The following is a 23968-nucleotide window of genomic DNA, read 5'->3' as shown; positions in this document are numbered from 1 at the left end:
CACGTAGTCCCACCTTCCCACACCCCCATATCCCCATATTCCCATATCACCATATCCCCATATCCCAACATCCCCATATCCCCATATCCCAATATTCACATAGTCCCATCTTCCCACATCCCCATATTCCCATATTCCAATATCCCAGTATCCCAATATCCCCATATCCTCATATTCCCATATCCCAACATCCGCATATTCCCATCTTCCCATCTTCCCATATCCCCATATTCCCATGTCCCTATATCACCATATTCCCACATTTACATATCCCCACATCCCCATATTTGCATATCCCCATATCCTCATATTTGCATATCCCCATATTCCCATGTTCTCACATCCCCACATCCCCATCTTCCCATCTTCTCCCCCGCAAGTTTCCCGATTCCTATCACCTTGCATTAGTGTGGTGCAGAGTGGTGACCAACAGTGATCCATGATTACCTAAAGCTCACATTCACATCGAGGGTTCCCTCTTGGTGTTGCACACATGCAGGTTTGGACAGGTTTGGACAAACACACGATGACATGGATCCACGGGAGCACCATCCGGAGCAGCGCTGCTGCCCTCAAATTCCTCCGAGCCTTGCTGCTTCATCCCTCCCCCCCCCAGCCCCCACCAACGGCTGAGCTCCTCACCGCCTCCACGGTGTTGCCTTGTCCAGAATGCCATTGAGCTGGACTCACCGTGTGTAGGCTTCTTTCACTTTGTGACATGAACTCAGGGACCCTTCATGGCTTTTCATGGCAGGATAGCTCGTTCCTTTCAAGGGCTGAATCATATTCCACTGTCTGTACCACAATTTATGTATCCATTTGCCTACTGAAGGACACCTTGGTGGCTTCCAGTTTCCAGTGACCATGAATAAAGCTACCATAAATGTCATGTGCAGGTTTTTGGGTGGCTATAAGTATTTAATTCATTTGAGTAAATATCAAGGAGTGCAATTGCTGGATTAGATTTTAAGTACATTTAATTTGGCAGGAAGTTGCCGAACCACCTTCCAGAGCAGCTGTGCCACTTGGCGTTCTGTGTTGTTCATACGATCGTGTTCATGCATTCAACAGGAGCCATGAGTGAGCGCTCCTGCTTCGTACCAGCATTCAGGATAGTCTGTGTTCTGGATTTTGGCCATTAATAAGTATGTAGTGGTGTCTTGGTGTTGTCTTCCTTTTCTTTTTTTTTTTTTTTTTTTTTTGCCCAGGCTGGATTGCAATGGTGCGATCTCGGGCTCACTGCAACCTCTGCTTCCTAGGTTCAAGCCATTCTCTTGCCTCAGCTTCCCAAGTAGCTGGGATTACAGGCACACATCACCATACCCGCTAATTTTTGTATTTTTAGTAGAGACAGGGTTTCAACATGTTGGCCAGGCTGGTCTTGAACTCCTGACCTCAGATAATACACCCTCCTCGGCCTCCCAAAGGGCTGAGATTACAGGTGTGAGCCACTGTGCACTGCCAACTTAGCCTATCTTTTATAGACAAAAATGTAAGATGTTTAACCTTAGAGTAAAAGAATTTCTTACAATAAATACAGAAGTTATTAGAACACTTTCAGCTAGTTCGTAATATAAAATACAAGTTTTGTTTGGCAGTATTGTTTTGGGGTTGAGGAGACATACCACTATGTACTATATTACAAACAAGAATATCTGGATGCTAAATTCTACTCATTTCTGAAACACTAACTTGCCTGAGTTTCATGGATAAACTGATCTTAAGTGGGGATGAAAATTAAACAGTTCATTACACAGACAGAAACACTTGGGACCTTAGTTCATTGCAACGAAATGTAAAGTCCAGAGAAGTAGATATTTTGAAAGTAATGTCAAGAAGGTGTCTGTCTATTCATTGACTGCTATAAAACATTCCTTTAAAATTATAGCATATTTTTCACCTGTAGGAATTTTCAGGGGCCTGTGGTTAGTTCTTTTGGTCAAAGGGCTAAATGAAACAAAGAAACAAAAAATGATTTGCAAAATTATTGTGTATGCTCAGTTCCACTGAAGGAACATTTCCCAAGCACACTATATGCAGATACCCTTGATCTTAATGATCTGAATGATCCATTAAAGTCTATTGCGTCAATTACCCACATATTAAGTACTCCCTAAGTGCATAACAGATGGTTAAAATTCAGACTAAGCCTTTATTGTTTATTTTATCAATGATCTGTGACTAATAGGTTGTATTTTCATTCCTAGTAGGATAATACCAGGATTCACCAAGGTGCATACAGTAGACACAGGATTGCTGCCTATCAGTGCTTGTCATGGAATATACAGTGGGACAGATGCACCACCTCCTCTATGATAATCAGTCTATATTTGTAAGCAAACAGCCATCACAATTTTCATAGTCCCACTAAGAAATGGCTTTTAGAAAAGCCTACTATAAAAGTAGATGCATTATCTTAGAGCAGAGAGCGCTACGGAATAGAAGTAAGTAAGACTTACGCACCTTGTCATCCTGAAAAGGAAAGCTGACGTCACTCTTTTAAGATAGATTTTAATCTGAGTCAAGTCCATGGCCATGGGTGACTAGACTGTGAGCTCTTTGGGGATAGGGATATCTTTAGTCTCCACAGTTTGCACAGGAACTGAATAAAGTAGGGGTTCCAAAAAAGTTTGCTAAGAGAGTAAGTCAGTGAGTGGATGAACAGGTCAGTAAAGGGCAGCCTGTTTATGACTGTTCTGTAGGTAATGGAATGAAGAATGTACTAGTAGTCGGGGGACAAGGCCCCCAGGACCCTGGTTCTGCAACTTAGCAGCTGTGTGACCTTTAGTGAGAAATGTAAGCCCTCAGGGGTTTGTAGTTCCTCACCTCTCAAATAAAAGGTTTGGGCAAACTAATTTCTAAGATCCCTTCCAGCTCTCAAATATAATGATTCCTCTGCTGGTATGTTGACCAAGTGACAATTTATTTTCTTTACAGTTACATGCCTATAAAAAACCCATGGCACCCACTAATTTGAGTTTTTTTCTTTACTTCCAAATGTGAAAATGGGCATAGGGAAGGGTTTCAGAAACTTGTCTTAGGTTACATAGCTTATGCTTCTAAACAGTCATACGCAGACACATTCTAAATTGCTTTCCTAAGTAAATTAATCCTTACATGCATCTTATGAACTTTTAAAAAAGATATTATTTCCTTAGGATACAAAGCTTCACGGGACAATTCCATTTAAAACCACAATCCACAGTTTAAGGTGCTAATGTTAATTAAGAGAAAAGGCAGGAAAAAGAGATTGAATATTGGCTTCAGTTTTATTGAGAAAAAAAATTAGTTGTGTGAGGCATCTCCAGCTGTCACACGTGAGAAGACAAGGTGTAAGGTTGCTGATCTGCAGCGGCGTCATTGCTATGTCTCTCCCTCAATACAAATATTTAAATTGCCAATTTTTTCTTTCTCTCCCTTTCAAAACTAAATAGTCTCAGGAAGAAAATCTCGTCGACTTTGAATTGAGTCTGAAAGCAGACTACTGCTGTGTGGGTCATGAAATGAAGTTGACTTGCATTTAAAATCTAAACTCTCCGAATTCCCCAAAGCAACAAAACTTGACTCCTTTATTTGATTTTTCCTTCCCATATAACTTGAAGACTGAAATGAAACAGTATTGAATTGTCTCCTCATAGTTAGGTTACCTGAGGAATCAAGGTAAATGAAGGCTGACTAAATTGTATTTTCCACCTTCAGAGTTCCTGTAATTACATTTACCCAATTATTCTGAAACTCATTCACTCATTAGGTGTTGATTTGTTTATGAAGTCAGTAACTGACAGCTGTTTGGGTCTCATTAGGCTCTGTTCTTATGTAAGTGTCTCTCATAAAAACAAAATTAATTTTCATTGAGTAACAAATTGTTCATACACAATATAATTTCTCTAAGCAGGTGTATACATTCAGTATTTCCATTCTAAGTTGCCCTATCTAGTACGTTTTCCAAAGTTAACAGATATTTGATAATGAAGGGACCACATTTGCTTTTATGCATTCAATTTATAATTGCATATGTTTAAATCAAAACAGCAGAACAAAGATTGACCAAAAAAGATTACTGCTGCAAACTGCATTCACTTTCCCCAATGCTTGAGAAAACCTGCTATTTGCAAAGTTTTAAAATTATAAAAATAAATAAAGTTATCAAGACTTCCAAGGAAAGCAAATATACTTTATTTTTATGGCAGAGCTTTTAAGCATTATAGATCTAAAAACAATGACAATAACTAGTAGAATATGGGTTTTTTTTGAAATGCAGCAATAATGTTTAGTTTAAATATTAGTCAGTAGGAATGTTAAGATAAATATCCTGCTGGGTTATTTGTTTTTAAAAAATATTTTCACTTTTTTTTCCCAGGGCTTTGAAGGAAATTTGGAAAAGCAGAATTAAATTACTTGTTACATATACTTAAAGGTAAATGGTCAGGGGAATAATTTAGTAGAAAATTTTAGTGAAATCTAACATCATAATCTTAACTATTTATTAAAAGAGACACTTCCTAATACAACATCTCTTTAGCACATTGAGTCTCATCAAGTTAAAATTCTATTTAATTCCCCGATGTCCAATAAGCACAACTACCATGTGCCAGGTACTCCATGGCTCTTAAATGCTTATGGGTTAATATATTTCCTTTCAGTGTCTAGTTAACACTGATGATAATTAACCTTTTCTGACTATACTAAAACTTCCAACTCGGTGGTGCTATCTTTTGAGCTAGAAAATAATGCAGCACACAATTTGAGTGTCACAGAACTTGGGAAGGCTTTTCTGATAAGGAAAACACTTTCTGAATTTGCCTAAGCTACATTAAATAAGAATAATAGTTCATAATGTTTCTAGGGACAAAAAGACATCTCTAAAATATACTATTAGGCCAGGTGCAGTGGCTCATGCCTGTAATTTCAGTATTTTGGGAGGCCAAGACGGGCAGATCACCTGAGGTCAGGAGTTTAAGACCAGCCTGGCCAACATGACAAAACCCCATCTCCACTAAAAATGCAAAAATTAGCTGGATGTGGTGGGGCATACCTGTAGTCCCAGCTACTTGGGAGGCTGAGGCAGGAGAATCACTTGAACCCAGGAAGTGAAGGCTGCAATGAGCCAAGGTCGTGCCACTGCACTCCAGCCTGGGTGACAGAGCAAGACTCTGTCTCAAAAAAAAAAAAAAAAAAAATACACTATCAATATTATCTTACCATCATAATTTTGAAAGTGTGCTTCACATGTCAATGAGTAAAAAACAACAATTTTTATAGGAGGGAAATGTACTTAATTGTAAAATAATGAAAAAATAACCCTCAGTAGCTCTGCTTTGAATATGACCAGTATTTCAATTGTTTGAAGTGTTGTTTTGCATAAATTTGACATACATGCTTGGAATACCACTGAAATTAGATAAAAGTCTTGATTATATTCCCAGCAGTAGACATAAGAAAGTAGAATGCTAGAGAAAGTAGTAACTTGTTATACAAAGCATTAGTAGAGTATCTAGGAAATGGCTCACAGTTGGAAACAGAAAAATCTGTGGAAATCAAATTTCAAGCATTTTATTCCAACTGACATAATAATGCATCCTTCAAAATATTCAAAAAGGCATTTTTACATAACGCAGGAATTCAATCTTCAACTAAAGGCATAAAAATAACTCTAGGCTGGTATCTAACCAATTGTTTTTGTGTAGAGTCTAACTTTTACATAAAGTAATCTGAGAGGGTTTATTTAGTAATTTTCTTTTTACAAAAGAGTGATTGTTAGTCAGATACTACAGAATAATATAATACTTGCCTCTTTTATGCTTTTTCTTGTGCGCAAATTACAGAATCTTAGAACTACAGGACTGGAGGGACCTGTAAGATCATGTAATTAAACCTTTTCATTGTACTTACAGGGACCTGACCTTGAAGCTGTGAATGGTTAAGATCATGTGATTAATCATCAGTAGAGCTATACTGAGAATTCAGGCCTTCTAATTTCTAGTCTAAGGCTTTTTCTTTGGGTGAGTTCATCCTGAACCAGGAATTGTTTAATTTTTTCCTCAAATATTACATTTTTTTGAGTGATCAATCTAACACAAAATAGTGTAATAATTGGGAAAAAACTATTGTGCTTTTTTCTTTCACACTATCAAATGTTTAACTTTCTTCCTAGTTTACTGAGGCCTCTGTTTCCTGGGGTATAATTTTTAGTGCTACTGAAAAAACATGAATAGAGAAAAGGTGTATATTAAGCTTTTGGTACACAAAGGTAAGGCTTTGCAACGAGAAAACAGCTTTGCAATCCAAATTACTTGAACTTCTAGATTCCTATATTCCTTTCTCTATGTCAAACCAAAAGTAACCGACTCATCGAGTTCTTCCATAAAAAGAAAACGCTGGGAGCAAGTAGGAAGGTCAGAAGAAGGCTAGGACAGTCTGGAAATCACATTTTCCTACTTGTCATTAGCTCTCTTTTTCAAATATTATTCATAAAAAAGAAAGGTTTTGGTCTTTTGATAATGAAATAAAAAGAATAAACATCTTGCCATTTTGCTTAACTTGCCTTCATATACAAGTCATACTTGAATCAATAGAGATAGAATTGAATCAAAAGGGATAGTCAAAGTTAAAGTGACAGCCATATCTAAAGATGTCATCTCACCAAGTTTTCTGTGGAAGAAGCACTATGACTCTTCTCCACTGTGTGAACTCACTGGCATGGTAAATACTTGCTGACGTAAATTCCTGACAACTTGGCATACTTGGAAGACATTCCTGAAAGAAAGTTAGGCACAAATCAAATCCAGCTTCTGTCTTCCTCAGGTGAAATATGTCTACTCACCCACTGTAAGTGAAAAAGACCTTAGAGAAATCTAATGTCATAATCTTAACTATTTGTGATATGGAAACAATCCATGATTTTTCTTTCCATGAAGCTAAAACTTCATAGAAAGTCTTAGAATTATTTAAGTAATAATTTCAAATGAGGTGCATAATGAAATTGAATATTTCCCAATACTCGCACGTACAAACAGACATGGATTAGGATGCTGTTTTTAGGCCTGTTATCATAACACTGGCATTTGGTAAAAATTAGTTTATTCATTATGATATTTATTCATTTATTGCAATGGCACATGGCTAAGATATATATGAATTTTATTCCAAGATATTTCTTCTTTTTTTCTAAAGACAAGAGATACCACATTCTTAATATGGTCTACCTACAGGTAGAGACAGATGAAGACACCTTACAGGGAAAAAAGAAAGGGACACATTTATAAAGAAAGAGGGTTAGAGAAAATAATACTGAAAACATCATTTGAGGGTAGCTAGTTTTGGAAGTTATTTTCTTTTTTTTTTTTATATTTCCAATTACTCTTTAATATCTGTCGTGAAGAATGTGGTATTTTTGTAATCCTTTGCTGACTTTATGTTAATTCTAAGTTACAAATATTAAATAACACTGTTTCTTTTCAACCAAACCTAAACTTCTAGAACTGCAATTTTTTTTTTTTTTTGGCTTGCTAGGTAAAAGGCAGGTTACCTGTCACAAGGTTTAGGGAAACTAGACTTACTTCTTGGACGAGGTGCCAGGTAAGGCCATGGTTGGTTGAGTACTCCAGCTTCACCTGGTTGTCCATGTGTGGGGTGTATTTCTGGCCACATCCCATCACCAAACTGAACTGAATCATATAGCACGCTCCTATCTGCATTGATTGTGTTTCCACATAGCGCATACTTGAGGCAAGTTTAGAATCTCCTGTAAAACTGAAAGAGACAGAGATGGAAATCAGAAAATTCTAAACACAATGTATTAGAGAAAAATTAAATTATTCACCTCACACTATATACCAAAATAATTTCATTTTACTTATTTAAACCTTGCCAAATTCTAGAATGGATTTCAGTAAATCTAATAAATGCAATTTGAAACAAGCTTTCAAAGATGAAACTTTTTTAAAAAAGTTAATATCTATAGTTGTCAAATGTACCTAAAATTGGGTACCCACTCATATATTGCTCATGAGTATAAACCTTTTTTTTTTTTTTTTGAGACGGAGTCTCGCTCTGTCGCCCAGGCTGGAGTGCAGTGGTGCCATCTTGGCTCACTGCAAGCTCCGCCTCCTGGGTTCATGCCATTCTCCTGCCTCAGCCTCCCCAGTAGCTCGGAATACAGGTGCCCGCCACCACACCCAGCTAATTTTTTGTATTTTTAGTAGAGACGGGGTTTCCCCCTGTTAGCCAGGATGGTCTCGATCTCTTGACCTCATGATCCGCCCACCTCAGCCTCCCAAAGTGCTGGGATTACAGGCGTGAGCCACCACACCTGGCAAGTCTAAACCTTTTGACTCATTAATCTCACTTCTTGAAATCTATCCTGAGAAAATAATTTTAAATTTAGAGACAGTTTTATAAAATACAAAACGTATTACAGGATTACTGCTAATAGTAATTGGTAACAATGTCAATGTCAAAATGGAAGGCCTAAGTAAAATGGTAGAGCACTTGAAAGAACATTATCCATCTTTCAAATATTTATAGATAATATAATCACATTAAAGTGTATATGATGAAATAAGTCTTAAAAAGTCATAAAATTATGCACGAAGGAAATTCACCAGAATGTTTTTGGTAGCTGTGTTTGGTGGCAGGAAATTTGCAATTTATAATTTTCTTTTTGTTTTCCTTATTTTTCAAGTGGCCTTTAATACTCATGGGTTAAGTACTGAAAACATCATAATATAGTTTTAATGGTTGTGTCTCAAATCAGTAAAATTCACATCTTACTGGGTCCCAATTGAGTACTACATAATTGCAAACTGTTTGAAGGCAGGCAAATTAATTTTTAAGAGAAAACTACTCGGGAGTTTGTAATCTATCAGAGAAGATTAAAATATAGGCACATTATATTGTAGTTACATGAGTCAATGTAAATATTCCCAGGGTCAATCGCACTAAGGTTTGTCCATCACAGTACTTGTTTCTGCTATTCTGAAGCAGTTTCAGTACCATTGTTAGTAAACCTGTTAGTCAACAGTAAACCTGTTAGTCAGAAGGCATAGCTGATGTGGACACAAAGGCTAAGGCAATACTCTGTGAAATCGTTGAGATATTTAATACATTTTCTTAATTACCTTTTGCTAAATCAGCCAAATAAGGATAACTATTCTGACTTGCTTCTTGCAGAGATTAAGATGTTATTTAATGACAGAATATTGTCCACATAGAGGATTACCATGGACTTAAACTCAAGGTTAAAATACAAGCAGCTTTCCCCAACAGAATAATTACTGCTTAACTAATAGTTTTAAAACTAAGGTTTTGCAATTGGACAATGAAGAGAGGAATAAAATGGAAAAGCCCCATTCTCTGCTTTAATTGAATGGTCAATAAAAGAAAGGGAAAAATTATATTAAATACTGCTAGTCTTGCAAATTCAGTTAAGAGATAGCAAATGCCACAACTTGTTTATCATTGTTGTTAAAGACGTCTACCATTTGTGCAATCTAGGCCATGTCCCAAGACACAATACCCACATTACTTTCCTTAGTTTCATCTTTCAGTAACTCTGTTTAGTAGGAATAATTATTTCTTTTTAACAGATGAGAAAATAGGGCTAGTAAACGGGATACTCAATGAGAAATCAGCTTTGCCTGACTGTAAAGCTTCTTAACCAATACACTATATCTTTGTCTTCCTATTACTCTAAGATTGGGAGAGAAAAAATCCTGCATTTTGGAGTAATTTTTTAATTTTTGTTTTGTTTATAGTGAATTTACAAATCACTAGCTTTCAGTTACTATGCAATGATACTCTGATGTTAAAAATATAAAACCATGATTGCTGTTATGTGTTTGGATCCACAGGATGCAATCTGGAAAATATCAGGCTGTAGAATGCAATTTTTAGCAATATTGGAAAAAATAAAAGAAATCAACACAGAATAAAAATAGTAGTAAGCCATAGAGGCACACACTTGCCTATATTGCTCCTAGGGTCTTTTAAGTAGGCAAAAGAAATCCCAAATGCTTATCTCTGTAAGAAACAGGCATTGCTTTTAGCTTCAAGGGTTAAATGTCTCTCTAGTACCCTTTATGAGGAAGTAATTAGAGGCATCCAACTAGGCTTCAACTGTTTGCTTTAAAGATACACCAGTCTCCTGGGCATCTGGGGAGAAAACCTAATAGCGCCTGGTAGTACATGGGCTGAAGGGTCTGCAAATGACAGAGCCAACAATGCTTTCTCACTCACGCCATGAACAGTATTTCCCCACCTGACCATTTCTGAAATAACTCAAGATTATTTTTACCATCAGCATCTTGTAAATTTCTCCCTTCTGAGATGGTTTTGTGTCCTCACAATTCTATACAGAAACAGAAGGAAATGCTGTGTTTTACAACTATTGCCTGCATCTAATGTTTGCATAATTACAAATGTAACTATGAAATTGGCTGAAGAGAGGAAGTATTCAATGCTGAGGAGAGTTGTGTGCTTGTGAGCTATTTTGGAATACCTGATGACAGATTTTAAAGGTGCCAATACACCAAGAGAGAAACAAGATAAAAATTACGTAAAATAATAGGTTAAATAAGCGAAATTAAGGCAGTTAAACAATGATAACAAAATTTTTGCTTAGCAACTGTATCTGTTCAACTGGTAGAATAGGAGCCTAGAGTTATTTGGTGTTTCCTATTTCCTATTGCAAATGCTTTGGTGTGGGCTGATCCAGCTGCCAGTCACAGCCTCTTCCTTTTAGCCACTATCCAGTGATTGGTCTAGGCGTGGCCATGCGTCCAGCAATGGGTTCTCACCAATGAGATGTAAGTAAAAGGTGGAAGGTGAATTTATGCATTTGGCTTTCATTATAAGTGTTTTAAAAGGGAACCAATGGAATTGGCTGCCACATCCTTTTCCCTGTTGCTCCTATGGTCATCTTTCCTCTCTGGGGGCAGCAGCCATTTTGTGACAATAATGGAACATTATTAGATAAAGACCTCTCTGCTGAGATAGCGGAACAGAAAAGTGAGAGAATCTGGGTCCCAGTGGCCTTCTTAAGGTGCTCACAAGCCCAGGACTGCCTATTCTAGGACTGCTTGTTACAAATGACAGCTAAGCCTCTTTACTTTCATTTATGTCATGGTCAGTCTTTTCTTGTGTTTGTTGTAATCTAGAGCTGAACGCATTTCTAAGCGATACATCTGTCATACTTCCTGGTACTATATGATATCTTTCCTGATGCCCTAATCTGAAGCAAAATAACACAGAAAAGCACCTTAAACTCCAGACCATTCATAGTATTAGTCCACTTGATTAAATTTCTGGTTTATTCAAGACTGGCAGTGATACTCAGTCTGTTTTTTTTCCACAGACTATGCATTTCACAGACTGATCCTTTAACTTACAAAACTGCTCCTCTTCGCTGCTTGTCTAAATCAAGATACATTTATAAAGGCAAACATGAGGCTGAACTTCTTTTCTGTTACAGTCATAGGAACAGAAAAGAACAGCCCACATCAGCATTTTGGGGAGAAATTCTGGAGAGAGAAGGCACTGCGAATCAGGAGGCTTAGCTTTATTTATATTGACTTGCAAGGGTGCCTCAAAAATAAAGCTCCTACATCTAATTGCAAGATTTAATGAGAGAATGGGGATAACTCCACTTAGGACAGGACTATCTTTCTAGCCCTCTTTCTTCCCACCTCTAAGAAGGCTAGTAGGCTACGACACTGGCCAAATGGATAAGAGCCTGGTGGAATTTGAGTCTCCATAGTTCTCTGCTTAGTCCATACTACAGCACCTTTGCTTCACCCTCCCTTGCTTAATCTCATGTATTGCTGAGGATCTGTTTTTTGATCAGGTTGGAAGCCTGTCCACACGGAGGGATCATATCTTATTCATCTCTGCATCCCCTAAAGCCCTCAGAATCTTGCCTACAACTCACAGAAGCACATTGTTTTGGACATCATGATTTTCTAACAGCTGGATTATCTCACTTGACCTTTGAGTCAGGACCCTCTGGGAGACCAATAGCGATCCTTAACATTGTGTTATGGAGAAGGAAAATGGAGAAGCTGAGTTGCTGGCCTCAGGGTCACACAGGTACTAAAAAGCTAGAAACTAGGCCTTCTGGGTTCTCCTTTGAAGTCCTTTCTACTATATCCTGCCTCTCAAAGGCTCCCAAGGAATGTTTGTTAAATAAAATGAGCATGTGAGTGAGGTCTCTCAACTGGGGAGTAGGGAAGTTTAACAAAGCTATAGTTACTTAAATGCTGTAATGGATACCCACAAGGTTTTGAGGTTATCTTCACTTAAGTAAATCAGTTTCTGCATTTTCCCAGAGCCTCTTTCCCATCTCCAGAAAAAAGCCTCTTTTATATGAAAGGCAGACACACATAGCCAAAGTAAGTGGGCCACAAAGTTCCTTAAAAGCAAATTCATGTCAAACAGCCAAGCTACCTACGGAACTGAACCATTTTTTACAACTGAGCCCATCTCTTTAAGAGCAGTTTAGTATATAAGTCAGTATGGATGAAATCTCACTATTCATGTGCCATAAGAGAAGCTAATGCATCCATATTTACATTTCTTAGAAACCTAAGCAACATTCTATTATTTTCAAGCGTCCCACAGAAAAAACAGGTCTGCAGAGCTCATTTCTAGAAAAACAGAAGAGCCATACAATGTTGTTTTTGTTTTGATACCATTCAGAAGTTATATTCATCTGAAGAAGAGGAGGTGAATGAATCTAAGCCTCTCCGATATCATTCTCTAATTGGTTATGTTCTTGTAATCACCAAAGAAATGTTTACTAGATTAGATAAACTTGTTGATGTCGTGGGCTTAAAGGCAGCATTTTAACTCACTTGTTATTTCTATGATATTACATTTCAAAACAAATAACCATATTATTTTAGTGGATTATAGAAATTGTACACTTAATGGAAAAAACAACCTGATAATATAAAAGCAGCATTTTTTAAAAGGTAAAAATGTGCAATTCCACCTTCTAAAGATGACCACAAAATGTACAGTTTTTTGGTAAAAACACTTCCAGACAGTTTTTCTCATGTGTACACACACATTACTTTTCTTTTTTAAAAAAAATTATGAAATCATAGTACATCTGCTTTACTCCTTTGTACAACATTTCATTGCCATCTTTCTATATTGAAAAAATATGGTGAGACATTTTGATTTTTAATGAATCAAGCCAATCTTCAATTATAAAAATTTGGGGAGGTTGTTTTCACTTGTTTACTATTATAAGCAATGCTTCTATAATATACATCCTTGTATATCTTTGTGCACTTATCCAATTGTCTCTTTGGGTTAAATTCCTAAAAGCACATTGCTTTGTTAAAGCAAACACACACTTAAAAAGTTGACACTTATTGTCAAGCTGCCCTCCAAAAAGATTGCACCAAGTTACATTTACCAAGAACATCAACAATGACTGAGGTGCCAATTCTTCCTACTTGTCAATACTGAACTTTGATGACACTTTTTATTTTGGCCACCTTATGCCTACACTCTCTTAATCTACATTTTTTTATTACTAAACAAATTTAGAAGCTATTCATGTTTATTGGCTGCACACATATACATGTATACACATACATGTATACATATACATGTATATGTACATGCATACATATACATGTACATATATATACTAAATCTTGCCTGTTAATTACTGCCATAGTTTGGATGTTTGTCCCTCCAAATCTCATTTTGAAATTTGTTCCCTAATGCTGAAGATGGGGCCTAATGGGAGATGTTTGGGCCATGGTGGTGGATCTTTCATGAATGGCTTGGTACTGTCCTTGAGGTAATGAGTGAGTTCTTGCTTTCTTAGTTTCCCTGAGAGCTGGTTCTTAGAAACAGCCTGATACCTTCCTGCCCTCTCTCCTGCTTCCTTTGTCTTCATGTCATCTCTGTACCCACTGGCTTCCCTTCTCCTTCTGCCATGAGTGGAAGCAGCCTGAATCCCTTACCAGAGGCAAATGTTGGCACTGTACTTCTTGTACAGTCTGCAGAACTGTGAGCCAAATAAACCTCTTTTCTTTACAAATTACCCAGCCTCGGGTATTCCTTTATAGGAACACAAATGAACTAAGACAATTACCTTCTTAATTTGTCTATGCTCTCACTTATTTTTTGTTTGCTTGATCCATCAAGCACTAGAGCAGAAAATTAAAATAACACTCTAAGTTACTGCGGTTGTAATTTTCTGTTTGTAATTTGAACAGGTTTTGCATGATAGTCCCCATTCTACGATATTCAATGTGTGGAGACACTGACTGATTTTGCCTTCCCATGGGCCTCTCCCTCTGACAGCATCACCTGTTACTGGTCTCTAGCCTCTCTTTTCTGCCTAGAAGAGGCAGCAGCTACAGCTCCAAACAAATTTGAAATCTCTCTACCAATGCATTTTGGCATGTATTTACCCAATACTTCATTTAAAATGTCTTTATGGATTTCTAAGTGGATAGACAACTTCTTATTTATCTAGATAAGATTTTCGGGTTATGTCAGGAATCAAAAATCTTTTGGAATACATGTGCTTCTCAGCATCTGTTTCAGGCTCTTTTTATACTTTTTGCCCCTAGCACCTGTGTTGTTTTGCTTATCTTTACCTTTCCTATTTAAAGTTCACAGTGTATATTCTTCAGCTTTTTCATTCCCATTCCCATTCTCTCAGTTTGGAAATTTATACATAGTTCTTCAATTCAGGGCTAGAATCTTACTTTAAGCTAGATAAACTCTTTAGTAAAAAGCATAAGTTGAGTTTCTTGGCTGCTGTTAATTAAGTATTTGGATTGGCCGGGTGCGGTGGCTTACACCTGTAATCCCAGCACTTTGGGAGGCTAAGGTGGGCAGATCACGAGGTCAGGAGATCGAGACCATCCTGGCTAACATGGTGAAACTCAGTCTCTACTAAAAATACAAAAAGACAAAATTAGCCAGGCGTGGTGGCGGGCACCTGTAGTCCCAGCTACTCGGGAGGCGGAGGCAGGAGAATGGCATGAATGCAGGAGGCGTAGCTTGCAGTGAGCCGAGATCATGCCACTGCACTCCTGCCTGGGTGACAGAGTGAGACTCTGTCTCAAAAAAAAAAAAATTCAGCATTTACAGAAAGATGCTATCCAATGAAAACTCAGCATCAAATTGGGTGCTTAGTGGCAGTTTACTCTCAAGGATCAGCTAACTTCATGGGAGATAGAATTGGGGGGAATGTGTCCACTGTGAGGTTCAGGTTGTCTGTACGCAATGGCCATGATGACCACAAATGAACGCTGTCTCCTCTTTCTAACCAGGCTATGTGGACTTGCAGCGGTGCTGCTGTGGGACGGAAGATTCTTCCAGAAGCCTCAGAGAGCAGCTCCTCCATCCCTTCTGTTGAAGTCCAGATTCCATTTTCAGCCCAGCCACTCGCCTGTGTCTCCTGTGAAATTAGGCCAATTTACCCAACATTCCAGATGCCAGCAACTAATTCCAAAAACTTTAACAAATATATAGTTTTAAAGTTTATAGAAATTTGTTGGTGAGATCATGGTTTCAAAGATTTCTGTCAAGTTTCTGTTGATAAGTCTTCCTTGTGCCCACCTCACGGCATTTTTTAGAAAATGCATATCAGCTGGAGCAATCTGTGGATGAAAAAGCAAACCTCTGCTAGGTGCCCACTGGAGGGGGAGTCAGTGCAAAGCACAACGTGGGCTGTGTCCCCCAGAGAATAAGGGAGAGAGGGAGACCAAAGGTCAGAGAGGGGCCGACTGCAGGAGACCATGCACCCAGGGAAGAATTGATCCTCACTGCTCTCATGGTGCCTGCCAGTCTTTTGTCAGGAAAGTAAGAGTGTGTGTGTGTATGTGTGTGTGTGTAGACGAGTTGTCAGGGGCAATACTTCCCTGCCACTAATGTGGGGATGAGGGTGATGAGAACAGCCTTCGCTGTTTCCAGCTTCTCCTGCTTCTGTCCTCCACTTCTGATATGGTTTGACTGTGCCCCATCAAAATCTCATCTTGCACTGTGGTGCCCATAAGTCCTACGTGTTGTGGGAGGGACCCAGTGGGAGATAACTGAATGATGGGGGTGGGTTCACCCATACTGTTCGCATGGTAGTGAATAAGTCTCATGAGAACTGATGGTTTTATAAGGGGAAACCCCTTTTGCTTGACTCTCATTTTCTCTCGTCTGCCGCCATGTAAGACATGCCTTTTGCCTTCTGCCATGATTGTGAGGCCTCCTCAGCCACGTGGAACTGTGAGTCCATTAAACCTCTTTTTCTTTATAAATTGCCCAGTCTCAGGTATGTCTTCATTAGCAACGTGAGAATGGACTAACACAACTTCAATTCATCTCTGACCTCAGGCTATGACGAACTCCCTGACTCCTGTTTTTCTTATGTAGCATCCACATTATCTCCAGATTCAATTTTGGCTGAAGAGAACTCACATGATCCACAGTTTTTTTTTTTTGAGATGGAGTCTCACTCTGTCGCCCAGGCTGGAGTAACAGGGGCATGATCTCGGCTCACTGCAACCTCCGCCTCCTAGGTTCAAGTGATTCTCCTGCCTCAGCCTCCCGAGTAGCTGGGATTATAGATGCGCACCACCACACCCAGCTAATTTTTGTATTTTTAGTAGAGATAAGGTTTCATCATGTTGGCCAGGCTGGTCTTGAACTCTTGACCTCAAGTGATCCGCCCTCCCAAAGTGCTGGGATTACAGGCGTAAGCCACCATGCCTGGCCTAACCTGATCCACATTTATACTACTTATCATTAGGATTTGCCCTTTCAACACACTCCTGTCTCTCTCAATTCTTTTCTGTCTCCTCTATTTCCTTGAACATCACTCCCTTTTGGAACAGAACACACTGGTTGATGTAGTCAGGTCTGATGCCCTGACTGAAAACATTTAGCATGGAGGGGAGAGAGAAAATACATGAGGAATCTTTGAAATTATCTTTCTTTTTCCTTCCAACTATGTGCAACCAAGTGCCTTATTTAGAGCATACTCAAGCAGAGCCATTTTAAGACTTTTGAGGATCTTGATACTTTTAATTTTGGAAATTTCATCTCACTTCATAGAAAACATATTAAAATGCACCTATGTCTCACATTAAATATAAATATTTTGGGCTGCAAAAAGTACCCAAACGGATTTTGTAACATTGCTTTTAAATTTCATTTGGCTACTAGTAATGCATTTAATATACTTTTGGCTGTGATTTCTCAGCATACTAAGGAATGTGACCAAAATATTATTTCCATCTTGAAATTTTATGAATATGAAATTTAGCAATTAATGAAGTTAGCCTAATGTAGTATTTTGTAGACATTTAATTAAAATGTATTCATTTTATTTTGGTGAGTTTCTTGTCATAGTTTTGAGATAATACACATTTTTGCAGCCCTTGGACTTTTCCCAGTCTCCTGGAAAGCTTGGAGGCTGCAAGCACTGTGCCCAAAAGAAATAATGGAAAAGGTTCCTAGGCAGAGGCACAGCTCATACAAAGGTGCTGGGAGAGGACAGAGCTTGGCTTGTTGGTGCAGAGAGAAGGAAGTGCAGTGTGACTGGAGTAGACTGAGTGAAAGGCAGCAAGGCAGGGGAGGAGGCTGCAGAGGCTGACCCACATGGCTCAACCAGGGCCTGTCAAGGAGATTTTGTGATCCACTGTCCATAGAAAATAACTGTCTCAGACTAGGCTGGGTGCGGTGGCTCATGCCTGTAATCTGAGCACTTTGGGAGGCAGAGGCAGGTGGATCACTTGAGGCCAGGAGTTTGAGACCACCTTGGGCAACATGGCGAAACTGTATCTCTACTAAAAACACAAAAATAAGCCATGCGTGGTGGCAGGCGCCTGTAATCCCAGCTACTCAGGTGGCTGAGGCACGAGAATTGCTTGAACCTGGGAGGCAGAGATTGTAGTGAGCTGAGATTGTGCCACTGCACTCCAGCCTGGGCAACAGAGCAAGACTCTGTCTCAGAAAAATAAAAACAAAAATAAAAATAATTGTCTCAGACTGCTAAATGTGTTTCAACAAACCAGAAAGAAGTACAAATGTAAACCATCAAATGTAGACTTTTCTTGCTGTTAATTTGTTTAGTGGTCTGTTTCCTTATTTCTGAAACCTCACTCAGCTGCTTAGTCCAAAACAAGATTTTTAGAGAACTCTAACTTTGGAGAAATACGTGACTTAAAAATTAACCCTGTGGACATCAACATGGTGTAAGTTTTAGAATATAGTCGTTAAATCCATCCCTTAGGCAGGTCCTGATAATTAATACATCCTCTAATATATATTTTCAAATAGTCCATTCATCCACTGCCACCATCCTATTCTAAGCACATGAAGATGACATTACTAGCATCCTAGCTGAGCTCCTTCTACTGCTCCTTCTATTATCTTCTACCCCTATTCTCCACAATGCAACCACAAATATTTTTTAAACATAAGGAAGATTACATCACTCCCCTGCTCCAAATTATTTGCTGGATTCGTGTAACACTAGAGTAAAATCCAGCATCTTTATACTGTTCTATGAAGCTATATGATCTAGTTTCTTGGCTGCCTCAGGGCCTCTGCCCTTGCTGTTCCCTCTGCCTGCACAGCTCTTTTTCCATACTTTTACATAGTTCTCTCTTTCATCATTCTAGACTCTAATGCCTCCCAAGGGGGCTTCCCCAACCCTCTTACCTAAAATAGCTCCACTCTCCACTTCTGCCACATAAAACCCCATTTCTCTTACCCTAACAGCACTTATCACAGTCTGGAATATGATTATGAATTTGAGTACCTGTTATTTCCCTCTAGAATGTAAGGTTCACAAGCAAAGGGCCTTTCTATCTTTGTCTCCAACACTAATTGCTACACTTTTAGTACAAATAGTGCCTGTAAATCAATCAATAAATAGCTGAATGTATAAATTAGTCTATCAATAAATGAAAAACTTCAGGTAATGAAATCCTCATTGGGGAAAAGCTAAATAAATAGGCTCTAGCTTAGAAAGTCACTTATAAATCTATTCTATTATGTTGGCAATTTTATAGAGGCACCAAAAGTCTTCAGTACTGAGAATTCTCTTCACAGCAGTTGAGAATAATAGGAAGTGACTTTTCCATTTGTCACTCAATGTATTTACCTATCTATCTGCTAAGCTTCCTAGATAATCATTTACTGTGAAATGGTCGTTGAGGTGGCTCCTGGGAGCCATCTCACCCGGACTGACTTCCTTCAGCAGTACAATATTAGTTGATTTACTGCTCATTTTAAGTCTTTGTAAGAGGTAATTGCAAGAATACTCTAAGCTTGCTAACAAACTATTTAAACAGACAAAATTTCTGTATAAGCTACAGGTTGATGTTTCGTGAAAGGAAAATCCTAACAAAATTTACTAGGCTCTTATTCTATAGGTTGATTCATTTTATAAAGGATTGTCAATAATTTTTTTCCTTGTGAACCAAGGAATAGAGCTATCTAATATTCCATTTAGGCACTAATCTGACTCCCCCTTCACCCATGTTTACCAACAACACAATCCTTACAATTAGTATCAGGCAAACACTGACTAGTTTCTTAAGATTGGTCTAAAGGAATAAAGATCTGCATGTAGTTAAGATTCTGATTCAAATCTCTTTAAACACATATTCCTATTTCAATAAATTAACCAAAAGGTAGCAGAAGGAGAGGTAGACCTCATTTTAAAATGTGTGGTACAATGCTTGCTCACTGTGTGCAGATCCTCCTGTGGGCCTGAATGTCCCTACAGAGGCAGGTTTATGTAGCATGAGCTCTGATGGCCATTCTCAGGTCATTTTGGCAAACTCTTTGAGTCACCCATTACTACACATTATTGTGGATTCCTGATGGTCCTTATAACCTACACATATGTTAACAAATAGCCCATCTTGTATAACTTAAAATTTCACCTATCATTCAGTTCTGTCACATTATTATATAATAATATAACACTAAAGTACTGGTTAATTGTTAATAAGCCATGGTACTATTTTCTAGCTCTTATGCCAAATGAACTGTATTTAACTTATGAGATAAACATGCTTTTAGGATCCTTTTTAATCTGGGATTTTTGCCTGGGTGACTGCTGCTTCTCATAAAATATACAAACAAATAATTTTTGCTTGTCCATGTTCATAAATATCCCATGAAATATGAACACATACTTTTAAAATGTCCTGAACATGTCGCATTTGTCAATTCCCTTTGACTTGGGCACCCACACTGCAACTGTTCTCTTCATTTTACACCTCTAGCTTCCTACTCTCTCTAGGGCGGATCATGCCACCTGGGGCTGGTGTGGAAAATCAGGTTTCAAAGATCCTCCCATCACATCATCACATACCACTCAATGTGACCCTTTCTTCCTCATGCCCCCCGCCTTTCTTTTTAAGTCGGAGTTTCAGTCTGTTGCCCAGGCTGGAGTGCGATGGCACGATCTTGGCTCACTGCAACCTCCGTCTCCCAGGTTCAAGTGATTCTTCTGCCTCAGCCTCCCAAGTAGCTGGGATTATAGGCGTCTGCCACCATGCCCGGATAATTTTTTGTATTTTTAGTAGAGATGGGGTTTCAACAGGTTGGCCAGGCTGGTCTCGAACTCCTGACCTCAGGTGGTCCACCCGCCTTGGCCTCCCATTGGTATGACAGGTGTGAGCCATTGCGCCTGGCCTCCTCATGCCTTTTGTAAATCACAGCTGATTTCACTTTGTTCATGTTGCTCTTTTACTTTCTTTGTACTTTCTCTACTTAATTTAGGAAATTTCTCTCTAAAAAATGACCAACAGATAACTAGTATCAGTGATTTACTTGTGTTAAAAAAAAAAAAAGAAAGCTTTAATTAAAAAAAATAAAATTAGACATAAGGAACCTTCTGTCTTTCATGCCCATGAAAGTACCCAAGAGGCCCTTTGAACATTTCTACAGGTCTCGTCTATCTTTAAATCTTTTAGTTATATCTGCTGTTCCTCAAGCACCATTAACGATAAACAAAACTATAGCTTTTCTTATCTTAATTTTTGCTTTAATTATTAGTAGAGTCATAGCACTTTTTACTACCTTTTTATTGCAAATGAACTGTGCTTCAGTTACATTATGAGATAAACAGGCGTTTAGGATCCTTCAGGTCTGGGATTTCCTAGTAACCTAATCACTCACCATTCACAAAATACTTTCTATGATAACATATTCAGCATTCCTAGAATGTAATCCATCTGTATAGTGATGGTGATTGGCATTTAGATAGGAAAGTACTGGCAAAAATAAGTATACCCACTATGAGCTTTCTGTTGCACAACCCTACAACCTTCTCCCTCAACCAAATCTAGTTTATACAATAAAGCTCTTAACATTTCTATTTTGATCTCTTTAAATTTCAGAGAATGCTCTTTTGTATTGCTCAGGCAAAATAATGTTTTTTAGCTTTTAAAATTCAAAAACGTTGCTCATTATGTAGATCTTATAGACAACAGTTTTCTTTCTTTCAACGAGACACTGAAGGGAATGGAAATGGCAGGCTCATGGTAGGTATTTGCTATCTAACATCTCATTTAATGTTTATGACAATTTTGGGAGTAAGTATCATTGCTCCCATTTTACAGATGAAAACTCCAGGCTCACACGTATCCCCCCTCTTTTTTTTAGAAGAAATAAAGAAAAAAAAATAAGGTGCGAAGAAAAAGAAAAGAAAAACTCAGGCTCAAAGAGGCTAAACAAATTTCCTTGAATATGTGGTCTTTTGATGTTACTGTTTTGATATGGGAAAAGGTTTGGTAATTTAAAAAAGAAATCATTAAAATATGTCACCTTCTAGAAATTACAAAAGAATGTGCAAGACTGGTGTTCTCACTCTATGCCCAACTAATAGTTCATGATAAGGGGCTGGCAATGGAGTGAGGCTGTATAGGGCAGTGGTTAGAGTCGGAGTAAGGGTTAGGGATGGCACTAGCTCGTGAATGGAATGAAAGACAAAGATGGGATGAAAGGGTAGAAGTTCTGGGTGGAGCTAGAAGTCAGGGATGTCTGTTGTACATTACTAACAAAACTCAGTTATTTCTTCTTTTGATAAAGTTGCTTTGATGCAAACTTCCTAAAGCAGCTACATCAAAATATATACTCAAAATTCCTCCTTAGTTAAAATTATCTGGCTTTAATTTTACAAGTTTCTAAGTGGCAGTGTGAGAATTTGAACTCAGGCCTATGACCTCAAAGCCTATGTTTGTACCACATCATATTTCCTAAAAACAATTGCCAATTCTAAATGCTACAACAACTATTCTCTCTCAATTGTACACTTATGTATTTATTTAGAGAGACAGTCTTGCTCTGTCACCCAGGCTGGAGTGTAGTGGCATGATCTCAGCTCACTGCAACCTCTGCCTCCTGGGTTCAAGCGATTCTTGTGCCTCAACCTGCCAAATAGCTGGGATTACAGGCATGTGCCACCACGCTCTGCTAGTTTCTGTATTTTCAGTAGACGTGGGGTTTCACCATGTTGGCCAGGCTGGTCTTTGAATTCCTGGCCTCAGGTGATCTGCCTGCCTCGGCCTCCCAAAGTGCTGGGATTACAGGCATGAGCCACTGTGCCTGGCCTTAACTATATACATTTTAAAACCCAAACTCTAAATTTAATACGACAGCAATGTCCTTCCCACCTGTTGTATCTAGCTGGTTTATTAGATGAATGTCATGTTCATCTAATAAACCAGAGGAATGTTAATGTTCCCTTGGTATTATCACTAATAGTACTAGACGCAATATAATAAACTTCAATTAGAATTTTTCCCTTAGTGATCTTAAAATATATGTAAGAGGTTTTAAGGAATATTAGAACCTAAAGGAGACAGAAGTTCTGAGTTCAGATACTACGTATGGAAGAAAGTATTCGAAGAATTAAAAGCAATTCGTTTCTCCACTGGAAAAATGTGCTCTAGGATGACATGCTGGAAAGTGATTTATAGCATATTGACTGTAGTTCTTCTATTGAAAAAGCAATTGTCCAAGTTTTCCCTGAAGAACACTCTGAGTAATGACAATCTACACTCATGGAAAGTCATGAGTTAGAAAATGAGAACCAAAAGAACTCACAGCTGAGAAAAACCAACAACAATTAATTTAACACCAGCCATTCGTAAGACCACATATATATTTCAAAATTTCCCTTGGGAGAAACAAGGTCATTAAAGGGCAGAGACTGCATACTTAAATATGTTTAAATAATTTTTACTTCATAAGACAATATGCTCCAAATGTTTTACATTTAAAAAATGACAGCTTGTTTTAGGACTATGAGATTATAATAAATAGTTGGTCGATATCATCACTTAAATTTTAATATTGTAACAAGTGTTTCTGAAAAACATCCCCAAGGTAAGTTCACATTAAATCTTGGACAATGTATTTCTCAACAGTGGCAGAGAGAAAACAATGTCACTAAAAGGGGTTTTATTCTGACTCACTGGCTAAGAAAATAGGAACAGTTTGAGATCTTCCATGTTGTTTCATTTTAATGAGAAGCAAGCATTTTTCATGTCCTTATTGAAGTGGTTAATGTGTTTCTGTAGTCTCATTATCACCACCAGGGTATACTCTCTGTTGTTTCATAACCAAGACAACTCCTTTTCCTTTCAGAGACGATCAGAAAGTCAAATTGATTGCTCACATGTGGTTGTTAATAAAACTCCTATGGGGCTGCTCAAGGTGCCCATGGGGATTGTACAATTATTTATGTTTTCTTATGGTTTTTCTATAATTACTGTGATTGTACTTTCACAAAGTAAATGTATCTCCATCAATTAAAGCGGTGGTGGGTTAAGAATATTCATCAGACTTGTGTGAAAGGATATTGTTCTTAGGGTTTTGATCAAAGCACAGAAATTAAACTGCTGTTATCATGCATTCAATGCAAGTGTTAAATTAAAATGCTCAGCAACTTTTGCATTTATCTGAGCAGATGTTAACTATT

At 38.1% G+C, this 23968-nt stretch overlaps 1 protein-coding gene across 1 annotated transcript in view; it reads right to left on the bottom strand.

Moving 5' to 3' along the window:
• Positions 1 to 23968, bottom strand: part of RELN (reelin) — a 538867-nt gene that overhangs the window by 152304 nt on the left and 362595 nt on the right. Inside the window, exons 21-22 of the mRNA XM_011985112.1 lie at positions 7560 to 7752; positions 6644 to 6756 (exon numbers count right to left, since the gene is read on the bottom strand). Coding sequence (XP_011840502.1) covers positions 6644 to 6756; positions 7560 to 7752 — 306 coding nt within the window. The remainder of the gene's footprint in view (positions 1 to 6643; positions 6757 to 7559; positions 7753 to 23968) is intronic.

The sequence above is a fragment of the Mandrillus leucophaeus genome, unplaced genomic scaffold (genome assembly GCF_000951045.1).
Source record: "Mandrillus leucophaeus isolate KB7577 unplaced genomic scaffold, Mleu.le_1.0 Scaffold1068, whole genome shotgun sequence".
In the NCBI taxonomy this organism is placed as follows: domain Eukaryota; kingdom Metazoa; phylum Chordata; class Mammalia; order Primates; family Cercopithecidae; genus Mandrillus; species Mandrillus leucophaeus.
The sequence above is the reverse complement of the archived record's forward strand: the minus strand, read 5'-3'. Positions and strand labels throughout refer to the sequence as shown.